Genomic DNA, 18,996 nt, shown 5'->3' on the forward strand with positions numbered 1-18,996 from the left:
TTGCATCATAAAATCAGAACTGTGGATGGTCTCTGATATTTGTACAATATTCAATTGCATTCACACCTTCTTAGCAATTGGAGCAGTCCCTGCCTGCATATAACAAGAGCCAGACAACATGCAGGTATGTACTGATGAGTGGTAACATTTGTGCCATTAAAATGCTAGTCGAGGATGTTCTCCAACAAGAGAGAATCTAACCACTTGCCCTCAGTTTTCAGTGGTGCTACTTCTGATGAATGCCCATCATCCACAGTGTCACCATTAACCAGCAACTCAACTGAACTAACCAGGAACATGCCAGAGGTTCAGTGCCCTATTGTAAGTAACCCACACCCTGATGTCCTGTACCTTTATGAGGCGCAAATCAGGAGCCTAATAGAACAATCTCCACCTGCCTAAAAAAAAGTGCAGCACAATTTTGGAGAAGGAAAACACATCAGTCACCCAAAATGTTAATTCCACCAGTATCTGCCACCTGGATAATGTGCCATCTACAAAAGGCGGTGCTGTTACGTGCCAAATTTACTTCAACACCACTTCCCTGACCAGTAAGTCTGCAGCTCAGGAGGATACATAAGTAACTAAGTAATTAGAGAGAGAATCAGGAATGGACCACTCAGCCCATTAAACCTGTTCCACCACTTACTTACTTACACTATAGCACAGAACAGGCCCGTCCGGCCCACCGAGCCACTGATTTAACCCTAGCCTAATCACAGGACAATTTACCCTACTGACCGGTACATCTTTGGCCTGTGGGAGGAAGCTGGAGCACCCATGCCCACGCAGGGAAAACGTACAGACTTTCTTACAGAGAACATTGGAATCAAACTCTGAACGCAATGCGCCTCAAAATGCAATAGCATTGAGCTGCCTGCTACATTACTCACCATGATCTAATTGTAACTACCTGCCTGCCTGCAGTACTCTTTCACTTCCTTGGTGATCGGTATTTACCACCTTCTGCCTTGAGCAAATAAGAGAGTTTCAAAGATTCATGACCTGAAATGAAATTCTGCCCTGTCTGTCTTCAGTTGGTATGCTCTTATTATTAAATAGTGACTCCCAGTTGAGTTTCTCTCATGAGAAACATTGACTGACTGACCCTCCAAGTCCTCTGCAGTCTTGCATCTTTCTAACATCCCCTCACACTGACTTAAATTCCAGCTGGTACAAGCTAGGCTGTCCACTCCTGTGATACTGGTGTGTACAACGCTCCAGACGTACCCTCACAAATACTGACTGTAACGGGATTATCACTTAGATTTGAGATTTAAGAGACCATGCGTGGGCTCCTGTCATTCATAAGCAGTGGGTCAAGATTCTAGGATTGTCCAAGCAACAGCATTCTGCATGTAGCTTCCCCAGAAAGTCCACAGCAGTTCAAGAAGATGGTCCCATGTGCGTTAAATGTGGTAATGCACAGATCCTGACGGGTAAATGATGAGCAAAATTAAGGTGGCTGGCATACCATTGGGGATCTGTGAGTTTGCCATTTTGGTCGGAAGAATAAAAAACGGACATTTTTTAAGTGGTAAAAAAATACTAAATGCTAGTGCTCAGAGACATAATATTCAGACTAAACAAATTACTTAGATGGTAGATGGAATTTTGCCCTGCATTGCCAGAAGAATAGAGTAGATTAAGGCAATCTTGCCACAGTGGCATATGGGACATTGTCACCTTTGGTCACTGTATTTATGGACTGCCTTAAATGTTAGTACTTTGTTAGATAGGTAGGACCAAAACCAGAGGCAGTATTCCTGATATCTCCTCACACATGTCTTGTAAAATTGTAACAAAACGTCCCTGTTCTTAAACTCTGAACCTTTAGCAATGAAAGGCAACATTTGCTTTGTTTATAATAACTCATCTCATCTGAAGACTGCATAGGTTGGGATCTAGAACACAAACAGAGGATTGGGATTTAGAAGTAAAACAGGTGTCTGGAAGTACTCAGCAGATCGAGCAACTTCAGTCGTGACAAACGATGCAGGGTCTCAACGCTAAACGATGGCTTACACCTTAGCTGCTACTTGACCTGTCCAACGTTTTGTTTTTGTACATGTTGGACCTGCCCCTTAACCTTTTGTGATTCATGTACAGGAACACTTCTAAGCTGTTCCTGTACTTGTAAGTAAAATTCATGGTGGATTATAGCTAAACTAATAAGAAGCATTAACTTATACATTTAAATGATGAAGCGGATTAAATGAGTGTTTCAGAAGTGTAATCATGCTGCTGAAAATAAGTAGGTTCACTGGAGGACGAGGTAAGAACTTAGAATTGAAAGATGATCGTGAAACAGGAATTCTGCTTTCTCAAAAGTGACATTGCAAGAGTAAGCATTATTTCTAATTTGCATTTTTATTCCTTATTTCCAATACCTGTAATATTTTGATTTTATTTCAGAAGTACACTTTTAAAAATGCACAATGCTGTAATCTCAGTTATGTTTCTGGACGTTGGTCTTGCTAACAATTACACAGTAAGCTTAATACATGCAAATAGTGGAAAGGGCCACCACAGCTTTCTAATGCAGTTTGATATTCCTTTCATTTGCTCCAGGAATGCAAACATCACAAGAGGGTGGTGTGTGGAAGCAATGGGAAGACTTATCGTAACCACTGTGAGCTTCATCGTGATGCATGTCTGACCGGGATGAAGATCCAGGTTTCTCATGATGGGCATTGTGAAGGTAAATCTGAGACCACTTTGTCAAACATTGAATAATGTCACCTGGTGATAACTTGTGTATTTCTCCTTTCACCAATTGCCCACTCTCCCCTCCTATCAGATCCTTTCTTCTCCAGCCCTTGACCTTTTCCACCTAACTGGCTTTACCTATCAACTTCCAGTTAGTCTATTTCCTCTCCAAGCATCTTTTAAAACACAGAACATAGAAAACCTACAGCACAATACAGGCCCTTCGGCCTACAAAGCTGTGCTGAACATGTCCTTACCTTAGAACTACCTAGGCTTTACCCATAGCCCTCTATTTTTCTAAGCTCCATGTACCCATCCAGGAGTCTCTTAAAAGACCCTATCGTTTCCGCCTCCACCACCACTGCTGGCCGTCCATTCCATGCACTCTGTAAAAAAAAAACTTATCGCTCTCATCTCATCTCTTTTAAGCACCTTAAAACTATGCCCTCTCGTGCTAGTCATTTCAGCCCTGGGGAAAAGCCTCTGACTATCCACACGATCAATGCCTCTCATCATCTTGTACACCTCTATCAGGTCACCTCTCATCCTCCGTCACTCCAAGGAGAAAAGGCCAAGTTCACTCAACCTATTCTCATAAGGCATGCTCCCCAATCCAGGCAACATCCTTGTAAATCTCCCCTACACCCTTTCTATGGTTTCCACGTCCTTAATGTAGTGAGGCGACCAGAATTGGGCACAGGCATTTCTTCCACCAACCCCTCCCTCCCCACTTCCTTTGCAGTCCTGATGAAGGGTCTCAGCCCGAAATATCAATTTATTTATTTTGTAATTTTTTGATTTTTTTAACTCTTTTCCACAGACGCTGAGTTCCTCCAGCATTTTGTGTGTCTTTCTAATACATTCCTTGTGTTTCCTTTACAGAAAAAAAGAATGACAAGGCCATAGCCAGCAGTCCAGGTGTGGGATAAGTAAATGAGTTCAGCAATTGTGGAGTTTTGATGTCTGTGTGTATGATTATCTGTACACTGAGCTATGACTTTAATCATGTTATGGCATCTGTTAATTATAGAGAGTGGAGAGGAAAACAATGTTGCCTCATTTCAAGTCAAGAAGTTCAAGCACGGCCATGGAACCAACCTGAGAACTTAGAATATGGATAGCCTCTTCAGATTCCAGTAATAAAATTATTGCCCTGCCTCAAGAACGTCACCTAGTTATATTTTCCGTATAAACAGTCTATAGATATCCTTAGTTCAGTAAGACTGGAATATTTAGATATCTCGATTCTCTAACTGGGTAGCCATCATTAATGTCCTCAACATGGGATGGAAGAATGTTCATCATGTGTCCTACGATGGCTTAATTCATATCGTCATACACTCACCTAGAGCAGCAGATTGGCATAACATGAACAAAAGGCACCAATGAGTTTTATTGACAGGTCCAATTTCTAGCAGCTGTTGAAAGTTTTGCAAAATCCATCTTAACATTCAAATCAGTTGTATTTTGTGAGTGTTATGCGCTCCTGCTTTGTAGGACACTGCTGGCATGTCTCAGTGTCAGTGGAAAACAGACGAACCCCCTGCATTGCCAAAGTCTTAAGCTCTGCCTGTAAGATCCTGGCTATGTCCATCGGATTCCACAGAAACCTGCTGAGACTCCCCAGTATTTATGCAACAGGATTGGCTCTCAAATCCAGCTACAGATTAGACCCGTCAGCCGTCTCTATGGAAATGATGGCTATCTTTGTGAATATGAGAAGAATTTCTTCCTGCTGAGCCATGTGTAGAAAGCTCGTTGTAATAATTACAGCTCATACTTCCTTTCATACCGATTGACAGAACATTCTGTTGACTTCCAACAAGCTTTAAGAAGTTTGTTGTGGATACGAAATAAAAAGTTAAACGATTAGTGTCACTCACCTAATTATGGTGGCTGCAGTTATTTCATTATTCTGCAAAGTTAAAAGAAAAAGAAATATGAGAAGGCTTCTTGGTTTTGGATTCCAACATTAAATGATTGTTATGATGTGACATTTGAAGTATTTAATTATGTTTTATTACATTATTGCAATTATACAAGAAGCAGCAATGTTGCATTATTATAAGTACAGATTAGAATTAAGGGTAAGGGTTGTGGAAAAATTCACCGGATAGTTCAGTAACTGGAAGGCTTTCGAAGGCGAAATTTTGAGAGTGCAGAGTCTGCATGTTCCTGCCAGGATTAAAGGCAAAGTTAACAGGCATAGGGAACCTTGGTTTTCAAGGGATATTTGCGATCTGGTTAAGAAAAAGAGAGAGGTGTATAGTGGGTATAGGCAATAAGGAACAAATGAAGTACTTGAAGATTAAAATCATGCTAATACCTTTCCTCAAACCACTTTGCTGAAAATTATCTTTTGATCTTTATGACATTTAGACTGAAGTCTCAAGATGATGCAAAAACTGTTTTCGCAGTAATTTTTGAAGTCCAGAGTACAGTAGATTTTGTTTTAACACACTGGGCTATAACTCAATCTTGTACATAAAGATTACTGATATTAGATTGAAGTATGAAGTAATCTGTAGATTTTATGGTATTCTACATGTTCCACTGGGACATTGAACAGGCCTACTGAGCAATGTAAAACGATTTCTCTTCTAGTTGTTTGCTATCAGTCAGATCGGGATGAGCTTCGACGCCATGTCATGGAATGGCTGGAGACAGAAATTGTTCCTGATGGCTGGTTCTCCAAGGGCGTCAACTATACAAACATTCTGAATAAATACTTCAAGGTAGGCATGGCCTTATCTGCAGTACAACAAAAGTAAAGCTGAGAATGTGGTTATCACTATGAGCGTGAGTTCTGAAGTGTTATGGGAAAAAGAGGCACAAGGCATAGCCACAGGGAGTATAAAAGGAGCATGGAAATTGTACCTGTTACTTTGGTTGTTCTAAATACAGAGAGGCATGGGAGGCCTACTCAGATTCCTTGGGAGGGAATTTTGCTTAACAGAAACTCGAAGGTAGTTTCTGGATTAGTCCATGTCCTGTATATCAGTAAGTAAAGAATTAGGGGAGAAGATTATTTTATGCTGTGAGAGGTTTAAACTCTTTCGGTTAGGGGATGGCCAGAGAAGTATAACCTGGAAAAGAAGAAAAAACGTAATGAAATTTAAAAAGCACCAGATGAAGGAATAATAAGCCTTAATTCAGGATCAGGCCAAGACAAAGTACCAAAGATCCAAGAGAAGTTTACACTGTATGTATGTAAGCGCAAGAAACATATCAATATTGAGGTCTAATTAATCACTAGTGACTATAATTTGTGAGAGTAAGAGACTTGGGGGGGGGGGGGAAGGGTTCAGAAAAGGTTTGAGGCATTTCACGGCTATTAAGATGTTACAAAAAAAAAGATCAAGAAGGAGAATCAGTGTTACTGATTAAGGAGAGCCTTTACCTTTAGTGAAAGAGAGAAAGGGTTTCTCAAGTGAGGGTGTCATGGTGCACTTTCCAAAGACGTATGGTTAGGATTGGTAAGCTGTGGGCATGCTATATTGGCACTGGAAATGTGGCAACACTTGTGGGCTGCTTTGCTCAGTCCTCATTGATGTGATTTGTTGCAAACAATGCATTTCACTGTAGGTCTGGATGTACATGTGACAAATAAAGTTAATCTTTAGTGTTTTATCCAAAAAGCAATACTAATAATGATCTTAAAAGTATTACAGGTGCCTTTCGTTAATTTTAGTTTGTGATACGATGAAGTGAAAGACAGCGGCAGTCAAAATTTTGAAACTGCCGTTGGCACAGGGCAGCTAATGCACCTGTCAGAGCGAGTTTTGTAATTGAAAGTTGATGGTTGTGAACTCTGTGCAATGGAATTCACACTGTTAAATCATAAAGGATGAAGTGAAGGGATTTCAATATACATGTATTTGTACTGTGAGCACTGGCAACATGAAAAAGAAGCAAGACTTAATGCTTATGTACAGTCTGGAACAGTGTAGATAGCAGGTTTTCTATCCGAGTTTGGGCCTTTATATTTAAAACCTGAATTCCATTCTGTTTTTGCTGAATGTTTTTGAGTGGTTTTGAATGTGTTTTTTTTTTGGACTTGAAAAGGGTAAATTTCATAAGTAATGATGGTCACATGTATGTTTGAAAGGCAAGAAGAAATTAGTGTTGATGTGGGGAAAATGCAGGAAAGAAATGTTTGTTTTCATGTAATGGATTGAAAATGTTACTTCGACCAATTTTCCTGAGAAATACTTAACAGTTCCATGCAGAACCCCCCTGTATGTCAAGGAAATCAGAATTCCCATGTAAATAAGAAGACCCAGTCTTCCTTAGAGATGCTGAGTGGCATGTTGTGAACGATGCTGGAATGATGAAATCCAGCACCAATACCATGCAGATAGCCAGCAGCTATTCAGCAATGTACATTCACTTCATTGGAGAAGAATAGCTGGAATGAAAATAGACCACATTTCTAATTTGATTGTAAGTGTTTTATTTTTAATTTTTCAAATACTTTTTATACTTTTTGAATGACTGGATCTTTCAACCGTGTTTGATAGCTGACGTAAGTTATAAGACAAAGCTTGGCTAGTTCTCAAAGACTTCTTGCAGATGCATAGAAATCATTCACATGTTGCAGATGTTATTTGTAGCTAGAAACCCTGCGCTGCAGAGAGCCTCACTCACTAGGTTGGAGCTGACTTTGTGCAGGAAATTTGAAGATACTTAAAAGACAAATGTAGAGGTGGCAGAAGGGTGAACAATTGACCGAGGTGGCTTACTCCTCCCAAGAGATTACGGGGCAATATTTTGTAATACATATTCATTGGTGTGGAGAATATTGCAGGAATTTGTATCTTCAGCTACTTTGCTTAGAAGTTTTCTAGTCTACAAGAGACTTAAGTATGCATTTTCATTAGGTTAACACTCACTGCATATGGAAGTCAAATTCGCAAACTCCCAAAATTAGGAATTTAGAAGGATGAGAGGGGATCTGATTGAAACATATAAGATTATTAAGGGATTGGACACACTGGAGGCAGGAAGCATGTTCCCGCTGATGGGTGAGTCCAGAACTAGAGGCCACAGTTTAAGAATAAGGGGTAGGCCATTTAGAACAGAGATGCGGAAGAACTTTTTCACCCAGAGAGTGGTGGATATGTGGAATGCTCTGCCCCAGAAGGCAGTGGAGGCCAAGTCTCTGGATGCATTCAAGAGAGAGTTAGATAGAACTCTTATAGATAGCGGGGTCAAGGGATATGGGGAGAGGGCAGGAACAGGGTACTGATTGTGTATGATCAGCCATGATCACAGTGAATGGCGGTGCTGGCTAGAAGGGCTGAATGGCCTACTCCTGCACCTACTGTCTATTGACATAACATCTGCTTGGCTTTCATAAGGGGTGTTACTCAGGAAAAAGAAGTGGGTTGCAGTTGGATTCTTAAATTGGCATTTAGGTCTCCCACCTGCAAAACTACCGTGAAAATTTGGAAGCTAAAGGAAAAAAAACTTACTATTCCATAGATGCACAGTGTGCATTTCAAGAAGTATTTATGAAGTACACTGGCGTCCCTGAAAATGATCTGCTAGGAAAATGCTAGGATGCTTAATGTGAGCCAAAGTATTCAATGCCAAATTGTATTTTGAAGGTATGACATCCTGGGACATTACAGAGAACAAACTATATGTTGTATTGGAGCTGATGTGGGTTAGAATTTGTAACAGGAACAAAGTGGCAATTAACTTCTGGGCAATCAACAAATTAACTAGTTATTGTTGGATCATGTGGTGAAATTATTTTGGTACCAGGAGACTTTTAATATAAAAGAAACATTGCTTGGGGGCATTGCTGGAACCCGGAGTTGATTGTCTTACATTCTGTGGAAGCCTCATATCCACATCCCACAAAATCATCTCCACTAACACACTTCTGAATGACAAAGTAATGCACAACAGCAGGTAGCTGGAATTAACAAGAAGTGATGGGCTGCCTCTGGGACCTAACTCCCAAAGTAATCAGGAACGACCCTAATTCAGAGGGTCCATTACTGAGGATCCTGCTGGTGACCTCAAACCGACACTTTCTCCATTTCCCATCATTTTTTTAATTTTCGAGATGCGGATAGTGTAATCGCGTATTTCTCGCTTACTTGTCCTTGGTTCCAGTATTAATTTTACTCTTTTTCACCCAGCCTAATAGGAGCCATATACACGAATGTTTCTTACCATAATGACCCCAGCAGACATTGCCTGTGCAAGTCCTTGCCAGCTCTGCGCTTGAAACCGTGGCTGCAGTAGGTGTCAGATATCTCTGTTGAGGTGGAGACATCTCACATGTCATGCCGAATCTTTACAAACTTCTAAAGAAGTAGAGGCACTGCCATGCTTTCTTCATAGTTACACTCACGTGCTGGGCCCAGGACAGGTCCTGCAAAATAATACCTTGAGGAATGTAAAGTTGTTGACCCTCTCCATCTCTGATCCTCCAATGAGGACTGGCTCATGGACCTCTGGTTTCCTTCTCCTGAAGTCAATAATCAGCTCCTTGGTCTTCCTGATTTTGAGTAAGAGGTTGTTGCAATGTCACCGCTCAGCCAGAAGAACTTTATTGATGTACTACATCAGCATCCTGCCCCCGTCAGCCAACAACTTCCTTTTAAAACATCTTGGCAGCTCTTTGTGTCCTTGCTCATGCCATACTGCAAAAGGAATGCCTACCAATCCACCCATGTCTAGGAGTAACCAGTTAATGGAGTAGCTTTGAAGTCAGGTCAAAGTTCTTCACGCTCCCTGAAGATTTCAGTAACTCTGAAGCAGTACAGAAAATCAGCAAGTGTTTGTTGAGTTATGGCAACAGAAAGTAAAAGTATTGAAGCAAATGCATTCTTGTAAACTAAACTGTCAGGTTTAACATTGATTTAAGGAGATGACAGAGGAGTGGGCCTGTGGAAGAGATGACATTGCAGATTATCAGCTGTAACTTTGATATTCTGCCAAACATCCACAGTGGCTGTCATACCTTTTAGATTATAGCTGCATATTTGTATAGAACATAATATTGTGTGGAACTAGTTAAAGTAGAATTTAAATACAAAACTAAACCAATCACTTCATTGTTTTGCACATTCATATGCCTGCGTAAGAGGTTGTTTTTTTTAAAATCACATTTGCCTCCAATACCAGCCCTAGTAGTGCATTCCAGGCATTCACCATTCTGTGTATATAATCAAATCTTGACAGCACATCTCCTTTGAACGTACCCCCATTCACTTTAAATATATGCCTTCTGGTATTAGACATTTGAATTGAATTGACCTTATTACTTACATCCTTCATATACATGAGGAGTAAAAATCTTTACGTTACGTCTCCATCTAAATGTGCAACGTGCAATTTATATTAATTTGTGATAAATAGTATGTACAACAGGATAGCAATAAATACAGTTGTGTCTACATGAGTTAAGCAGTCTGATGGCCCGGTGGAAGAAGCTGTCCTGGAGCCTGTTTGTCCTGGCTTTTATGCTGCGGTACCGTTTCCTGGATGGTAGCAGCTGGAACAGTTTGTGGTTGGGGTGACTCGGGTCCCCAATGATCCTTCGGGCCCTTTTTACACACCCATTTTTGTAAATGTTCTGAATAGTGAGAAGCTTGGCTGTCACACCACTCTCTGCAGAGTCCTGCGATTGAGGGAAGTACAGTTCCCATACCAGGCAGTGATGTAGCCAGTCAGTATGCTCTGAATTGTGCTCCTATAGAAAGTTCTTAGATTTTGGGGGTCCACACCAAACTTCTTCAGCCATCTGAGGTAAAAGAGGCATGATTGTGCCTTTTTCACCACACAGCTGGTATGTACAGACCACGTGGGATCCTCAGTGATGTGTATGCCAGGGAGCTGTTCACGCTCTCAACCCCAGATCCATTGATATCAACAGGGGCTAGCCTGTCTCCATTGCTCCTGTAGTCCACAACTAGCTCCTATGTTTTTGAGACATTGAGGGAGAGGTTGTTTACTCGACACCACTGTGTCAGGGTGATGACTTCTTCTCTGTAGGCTGCCTCGTTATTATTTGAGATTAGGCCAATCAGTGTAGTGTTGTCAGCAAATGTAATTAGCAGATTGGAGCAGTGGGTGGTGACACACTCATGGGTATACAGAGAGTAAAGGAGGGGGCTTATTACACAGCCCTGAGGGGCACCTGTGTTGAGGGTCAAAGGGGCAGAGGTAAGGGAGCCCTGTTTAACCACCTGTCGGCGATCTGACAGGGAGTCCTGGATCCAGCTACCCAAGGCAGAGTGAAGGCCGAGGTCTCTGAGCTTCTTGTGGAGTCTAAAGGGAATTATGGTGTTGAATGCTGAACTGTAGTCCAAGAACAGCATTCTCACATAAGCATCCCTCTGTTCCAGATGTGTAAGGATGGTATGTAGAGCTGTGGTTATTGTATCATCTGTCAATTGGTTGTATCGGTAGGCAAATTATAGGGGGTCCAGTGTGGGTGGTAGCAAGCTGCAGATGTAGTCCTTGACCAGCCTCTGAAAGCATTCACTTACTATTGAGGTGTGCATTTCCCCCCTCAGCCTTGGCCGCTGCAGCAAAAACATCACATCTGTCCAGCCTCTCCTTAAAGCATGTACTTCCTAATAAGAACATAAGAAATAGGAGCAGGAGTAGGCCATCCGGTCCATCGAGCCTGCTCCACCATTTAATAAGATCATGGCTGATCTGTCTGTAAACTCAGCTCCATCTACCTGGCTTTTCCCACAATCCTTAATTCCCCTGCTATGCAAAAAAAAAATCTAGGCAGCATCCTGTTAAACTTACTCTGCACCCTCTTCAAAGCGTCTATATCTTTCCCCTAATGGGGCGAGCAGAACTTTATCAATACTCCAGTGTTTTATGAAGCTGAAGCATAACTTCTTAAATGTGGAGCTTAGAAGAATAGAGGGCTGTGGGTAAAGCCTAGGTAGTTCTAAGGTAGGGACATGTTCGGCACAGCTTTGTGGGCAGAAGGGCCTGTGTTGTGCTGTATGTTTTCAATTTTCTATGTTCTTAACTCTTGAACTCAGTACCTTAACAAATAAGGGCAATATGCTTTCTTTACCACCCTATCAACCTGTGTAGCCCGTTTCTGGGAGCTATGGATTTGGATCTCAAAATCCCTCTGTACACCAACAATGTTAAGGCTCCTGCCATTACTGTATACTGTCCCCTTACATTTAAAGATTTAATGCTGACATTTAAAATTTACTGCACCACTCCTGTGGATATTTTTAAACCACGTTCCCCACAGGTCTTTCTCCTGCCAAACCAGCATATCACTGCTCCTCATCCTGTCTTACATATCAGTGCGGTTACAGCAACCAGAAATGCTGAGCTGCAGAACATATGAAATACTTCATACACACAATGTAGATCATTTCTAATGATGACCTCCACCTCAATAAAATGAATACAAACCTTTCAAGCTACAAGATCTATTAAATTGTCAAAACCCCTTTCAGCTGCTACAGGTACTTCATAAAATTGAATTTAATTCTTTTTTAATTTCAACAGAGAAACTCCATCGGAGTTCTCAAGGGTTATGGTGTTGGTACAGGGGTCGGGCACTAAGATGGAGAGTTGGAAATTTCAGCTTGCTGGTATTCCACAAACACATTTACGATATGGTTTTGCTTTCAGCATGATCTGTGGGTACAGCCAGATTTCAGAGAAGTGAAGTCTGGAAGATCAGGTTGATTTTAGCCATATGCTCCTTACTACATACAGATGCCTCGAGTGCAAAAATACCGGTGCCCTGGCTGCCCTGTTTAAGTTTACCGAGACTGACTCTGCCACCATTCTTTTCCACAGGTTTTCTATTGATCATCTCCCATATTTTTTTTACAGATCTGCAGATGACCCATTTTTACAGAGTTAGGAAGGTTGATCAGGAGAACGCATCACATCTGTTCTATCCCAACATTTTTTTTTAGGTCATTTGGGTTTCTTCATGTTCTGCTTTTGAAAGAACCTTAATTTTATTTTTGACAGAGTTACGATGGTGGCGACTCCTACTTAGATTCTAATGAGTTCCTGAAGTTCATCGAGCACAACGAGACTGCTATCAACATTACCTTACGTGCCGAGGAAGACGAGACCAAACTTCTTCGGTAAGGCAGGAAGTGAGAGGAATTTTTCAATTGATACACTGTCTTCAGTTGGTTGTAGAACTAAACAATCTGACTAATTATGGGACAGTGTAGTAACTAAAAAACAGACAAAGGACCAAGTCTGCTCCAGCTACAGGCCCACAAGGTCAAAGGCTAATGATAAACAAAGTTTGTCTACATTGTGTGTATTAAGTACCTGTAGCAGCTGAGGGTTATTGTAAAAAAAATCTGATTAACGTTAAGAAACTCGTTTGATTGAAACCTGGAGATAAGAAGTCTAACTCTCTGTCCTTTGTTCCTCAGGAATCTCTTTGAGGTAGAACATTCATGGTTTCACATGATTGATAAGGGATGAATGAGCTGGTATTCTTGTCTAGACAGTTCGTTTACCCACACCCTCTTGGCTTTACCACATACAGTACAATAAAGTTCCAACAGTCCCCTATGCAATATTTTGGCAATATCCCAGTTGTTAAGCATCTGTTTCATATTGCTCCCAATAAAAACGCCAAAACTCTGTTTCCCATGATTCCCTGTTGTCCACGTTCCCCTTAAGTTCATTGGGGCTCCATTTTGCATGCCCGCTTGCTTCATCTTTTACTCACTGAGACCCTATTCCACTGCTCCACTTGACTTACTCTGAGCACTATTACACCACTATGAAACATTTTAAAAAAATAAACTAAAAGTGTGTTGGGGTATCCACATGAATAACATCCAATAGAATGTGAGTCTTCTAGTCTAAACCACCAAAGTCCCAAGGGTGCCAGAGTTCTATTGTATGAAATCAAACACATTAGCCAATTAAATAGACGACCCCATACTCCTCTGGCAAAGGCAGAGTTTAAAAACCAATATCTTTAGGTGACATCTTGTCAGGAGATTGCTAAGGTCTGTTTGAGTAGACGCATTTGACACAAACATCTACAACTAATCTCAGTTGAAATATAACTATCGTGGCACTAGATTTATGTAAAGTGAATGAGACTCTCTTCCTCTTTCCAGATTGCCTTCAGGGTGGGCAGGAAAAGTCCTAATGAGCTATGAGGGCACTTTTATCAGGATAAAAGACTTGGATATTTATTTAAACCAGGGATTCCCAGCCCTATCTTTTGCCATGGGCCAATACCATTAAGCAAGGACCCAGGTTGGGAACTCCTGATTTAGACCATAAGACATAGGTGCAGAATTTGGCCATTTGGCCCATCGAGTCAGATGAGAATTAAGGGCAAGTGACAAGTCTGTGGAAAAAAGTTCACCTGAGTACAAAATGTATTTTTAAAAACATGTTCTTACCAAACCACTTTGCTATTATGTGATATTCCGTAGGGGTCTGTGTGTGGATGCATTGATTGAGCTGTCCGACGAGAACGCTGACTGGAAACTCAGCTTCAATGAATTCCTCAACTGCCTGAATCCTGGTTTTATCCCTCCTGAGAAAAGTAAGTATAAACTGCAAACACCAACTAGTTTTTGACACTTTTACCTTTCTCTCCATGCTTTCATTTCCCCATTTATTCCCTTCTATCGGTACTCTTTCTACATTTGGCAATATTTCCTGATCTGAGTCTGATTGTTATTCTTCATATGAAAGTCAGGAGCATGAAATTGTTAGTACTTCTCACAACTAATCCTGATCCTGTGCTTGCGGGCTGTTCATATCAATTAAGAGCTTTGTAAAAGTGAAAGACCAATAAGCTAGTTTAGCTAACTTAGCCTCTGAGAGGATGATGGTTCTAGGCAGTTTCACATTCCCAAATAGTTAACTCCAGTGAATGTAGAACAAGAATTAGTTCTGCCATCAATAGTTCAGCACCTGTGTACAATGAATTTACCCAGTCTATGATCAGGAGAGTCATGTCCTTGAAAAGGAAATATTTGTTGTAAGAAAATTAATCAAAGACAACTGTTTGTGCTTCATGAGGACATGGTATTGACATGTTAAATGGTCTACTGCAGGAAACCTTTGAGTGGCTCGTGTCCCAGTCTGGCTCATTGCACTCAAACATTATGTGGTAGATGGAGCCCCACCATTCCCTCCCCTACCCGCCCCGATCCCTCCGTGTCAATATTTCTCTGGGATTTGGGAGAATCAAAGGCTATGGGGATATTGCACAAAAGCAGCAATTGAGCTGAAAGATCAGCCATGAATAGCAGAGCAGACAATAATGGGCAGCATGTCCTACTTGCTCCTCAGTCATATGATTTTGCTATGGTCCTTCTCTGATATGATGTCAATACAGTGCTTTCACAGCTCGATACGGCGGGCCAGCACAAAGCTGGAATTCATTGCTCTAGCATGACTGCGTTTTGTTCATACTATAAGATGTAGTTTTTAAATAGAACTTTTTACGCAAGCCTTTCATCGAGACAAACTGGATAAACTCCAAAACTGACTTTTGACTGCAAGACAAAACATTTGAACAGAGAATCTTACAAAAAGTAGTGGATACAGCCCAGTCTATCACGGGTAAAGCCCTCACAACCATTGAGCACATCTACGTGTAACGCTGTCGCAGGAAAGCATCATCCAACATCTGGGACTCCCACCACATAGGAAATGCTCTCTTCTCGCTGCTGCCATCAGGAAGAAGGTACAGAGCTTCAGGACTCGCACCACCAGGTTCAGTAACAGTTACTACCCCTCAACCGTCGGACTCTTGAACCAAAGGGGTTAACTTCACTCGACTTCACTTGCCCCATCATTGAAATGTTCCCACAACCAATGGATTCACTTCCAAGGACTCTTCATCTCAAGTTCTCAATATTTATCGTTACTGTTTCTTCTTTTTGCTTTGCACAGTTTGTTGTCTTCCGCACTCTGGTTGAACACTCAAACTGGGTGGTCTTTCATTGTTTCCGTTATGGTTATTATTCTATAAGTTTGTTGACTATGCCCTCAAGAAAATGAATCTCAGGGTTGTATGTGATGACATATGCGTACTTAAATATACTTTGAACTTGAACTCAGTCTGTTCCAGAAAGTGACTGACCAGTGTGAGTGTGCACGTGCGCATATCCCTGGCTCTGGATGCACGTGCAGCATCCAGTTCCTGCCACACGTCTGGCCAGAGTATTCGACCTGGCTCCTGGCTCTCATGCAGTCCTACCCAGGTACCCCCACATAGAACTACATTTGAGGTGACTTACAGATCCAGTTAATGCATCATCCGGCATGTCTTTGAGATGTAGGGGAGATCCAGGGGGTCACAAGGAGAACATGTAGTGTAAAGTCCATACAACAGCAACATTAACTGCACTGCTATACTGTTCCAATTCTTCAGATATAATGGGGAGCTGTTCAAGCTACACTGAATACTGTCCTGAACCAAGATCATCCCCAACCTAGTAGACCAATTATTATTGTAGTCTGCATGCTAGGTTTTGAATTGCAAGCCTTCATTAACTCATTTATGAGAATCAGTTTTACATTCAATGTCTGCAAGATAGAAGTCCTCCATTAACCTGTCACACTGCATAACACTGACCTATGACAATGAATGTCTATGGTAAGACCCAAGAAAAAATGGGCCTTTCTGTATCATGGGAGCCACCTTTCAGGTAAGGCAGGCATCAATAATGAAATACATCAGCTTCTATGCATTGGTAGAAACTTTCATCAGTTGAGGATAATGGTATATGGAGATCAGGACCTTAGACCGAGCACAGAACTCATGGTCCACTCAACAGCAGTGCTTCCTGCCCCCTTGCATGCTTGTGAGACCTAGACTACTAGTTGCCAAGTAACCGACTCGCTTCTGCTCAAGCAATTAAAGTTGGACTAGCTGCCTGTAATTTAAACGTTTATAGCTTTCCGAGCATAACTGTTACACTACGAGCACTGGAAAGCTATTGGCAAAGTTGGCTTCTCAAAACCTCCAAATTTACTTGAAAGTCCAACCATCCAACAACATTGCCCTCTTTCACATGAACAATCCCAGAATTGAGCCTCGGGTTACACTTACTTGGCAGTTTCGGGCAGGCCATAATGTTCATGTGCTCCATATCCTAATAATAAATACTTCACTGAGCCTGAGGGAGAAATTCTTTTGTTACAGCAGCAACATTTGAAAACACACTTAGCAGTGTGCAGACTTAACTAATGTACAGAATAATAATATACACACTAATAATGTACCAATGTGCAATAATGAGGTACATAATAATAAAGTAGCGACTATTGTACTATGATGTGTGCTCTCCTGTCACACAAAGATGAAATGTTGTAAATGCTTATTGCATTTGGTAGGAAAGATTTTCTGTAATGATCCTTGTGACAGTGGAGCTGAATGAGTCTGTTTGAAAAGGTACTCCGCAGCTTTTTCAGTGGGTCATGGAGAGGATGTGCCAGATGGTCCATAATGGATAACAGTTTGTTTAGTGACCTCCTCTCCACCACCGACTCAATTTTGAGTCTGGGTTGTAGCCAAGGACGGATCCAGCTTTTTTGATGTGTTTATTTAGTCTTTTTTGCATTTCCAGCACCGATGCTGCTTTATGTTAGGGGAGCAGCAAAGAAGACTGCACCCACTACGATAGACTGATAAAAGATCTCCAGTCTCCTGCCGCACACGTTGAAGGATCTTAGCTTCCTTAGTCTGCTTGTTCATGCCCTTCTTGGAAATAGCCATGGTGTTGGTTTTACCAGTCCAGTCTGTGACGAGGTGAACACCCAGCATCCTAAAGAATCTTTGACCCACCCAAAATGTTCATACTGCTTCTCTGTGCACAGCAGTTGCCTGACTTAATTTTTTTTCCCCCAAGCATTTCTGGTTTTAATTTTAGCAACAAGTTGCTATTTCTTTTTCTTGTACCAAATTGTAGTAAAACAGAGTTTGTGCAGTGTTTCTTCTTTTCAGTAATTGAACTGCACGGTACAGAACACCGAGGACACGTGCCCACTTTCATAACTTTTGTTTCGCTGAAGAGACCAACATTGATTAAGTTTTACATGGAAAATATTCTGTTTATTGCAGCAGTCTGGTCATCGGTGAACAACACAAATTTTACCTCCTTTTTGATGGCTTGTTGTGCACAATCTGAGGATAACACTGAAATAAAAATGATTGTTTGATTTGTTATAGAATGTGCCTTGGAAGATGAAACCTATGAAGATGGAGCTGAAACTACAGTGGAGTGTAACCGATGTGTCTGTGCCTGTGGCAACTGGGTGTGTACTGCCATGACCTGTGATGGTAAGTGAAAATATTTCAGCAGGAATAATACTAATACGGTTCCACATAGAATTCTGAGGGAGGAGGGTTATCAATTATCCACTTTTCTCCTCATGTACACCTGACAATGTTAAATGGTCAGTGGCTTTTATAGGTGGAACAGGGAATAAAAACCATTATATTGCTCTGGCAGAGGTAAAGTACAAGTTAGCATCCTTTGTGCTAGTACTTAGGGCTTGAGTACAGATGTGTTTGTTAATTCTCTGCATAACATCGTACAACCAAGTAATAGTAGAAAAACCAAGGGCAGAAATAACTCCCTCAAAAACTCCAGAGAAATTTTAAAAAAGTTCTAGCTTCAAAAGCAACTGCTACTTAGCTATTCCCTTCAACGATTCAGGAAACCCACGGCCTTTGAGGACTTTGTTACAGGAACAAAAGGTGTGACACTTCACAGTACTGCAGAATTCAGGACAAAGAACTTTTAAACAAGTTTCTGAAATAAAACTTGGAAGGATTGATGTTTAAATCGTTCTTTGGTGCATTGGAAACTCCAGGCACCCAAAGAGTGCCAAGAAGGAATTTTTGCTACATTAAGAAACAGTCTAGAAGACTGTTGATTAAAGAAATCACATTTAAAATAAAGAGCATTGGTAATAGCAGTTTATCTGGAACAGTTTACCGACGTATTAAGAGTTTTGAAAAGCCTTGTACTATCATCAATGGAATGGTGTACAGTACCAGTTTTATCTGTTTTTGTGAGTTATCCTAATTTTCTCATTGTACATCCAGAATGTAGGAACTTCTGTTTAATACCCAGGAGCTTTAAAAGGATAATCCATACTGCAGAATTATTTCATGGTCTTTTCCATACAAATACAAGATATTCTTAATTAACTGTACTAACTATAAAGTTAACATTGCTCTGACAATTAATAACAATTAATCCAGTTGTTATTAACTAATTGTGTGGAACAGGTTCACCATAAGTTACTAGTCATACC

The 18,996-nt window shown here is 41.0% G+C and overlaps 1 protein-coding gene across 1 annotated transcript in view; it reads left to right on the forward strand.

Annotated features, from left to right (window-relative positions):
• Window positions 1–18,996, forward strand: part of fstl1b (follistatin-like 1b) — a 120,682-nt gene that overhangs the window by 96,651 nt on the left and 5,035 nt on the right. The window contains exons 4-9 of the mRNA XM_073045339.1: window positions 2,572–2,701; window positions 3,592–3,627; window positions 5,314–5,444; window positions 12,700–12,818; window positions 14,148–14,260; window positions 17,903–18,013. Of these exons, the coding sequence (XP_072901440.1) occupies window positions 2,572–2,701; window positions 3,592–3,627; window positions 5,314–5,444; window positions 12,700–12,818; window positions 14,148–14,260; window positions 17,903–18,013 (640 nt within the window). The remainder of the gene's footprint in view (window positions 1–2,571; window positions 2,702–3,591; window positions 3,628–5,313; window positions 5,445–12,699; window positions 12,819–14,147; window positions 14,261–17,902; window positions 18,014–18,996) is intronic.

The sequence above is a fragment of the Hemitrygon akajei genome, chromosome 5 (assembly GCF_048418815.1).
Source record: "Hemitrygon akajei chromosome 5, sHemAka1.3, whole genome shotgun sequence".
In the NCBI taxonomy this organism is placed as follows: Eukaryota; Metazoa; Chordata; class Chondrichthyes; order Myliobatiformes; family Dasyatidae; genus Hemitrygon; species Hemitrygon akajei.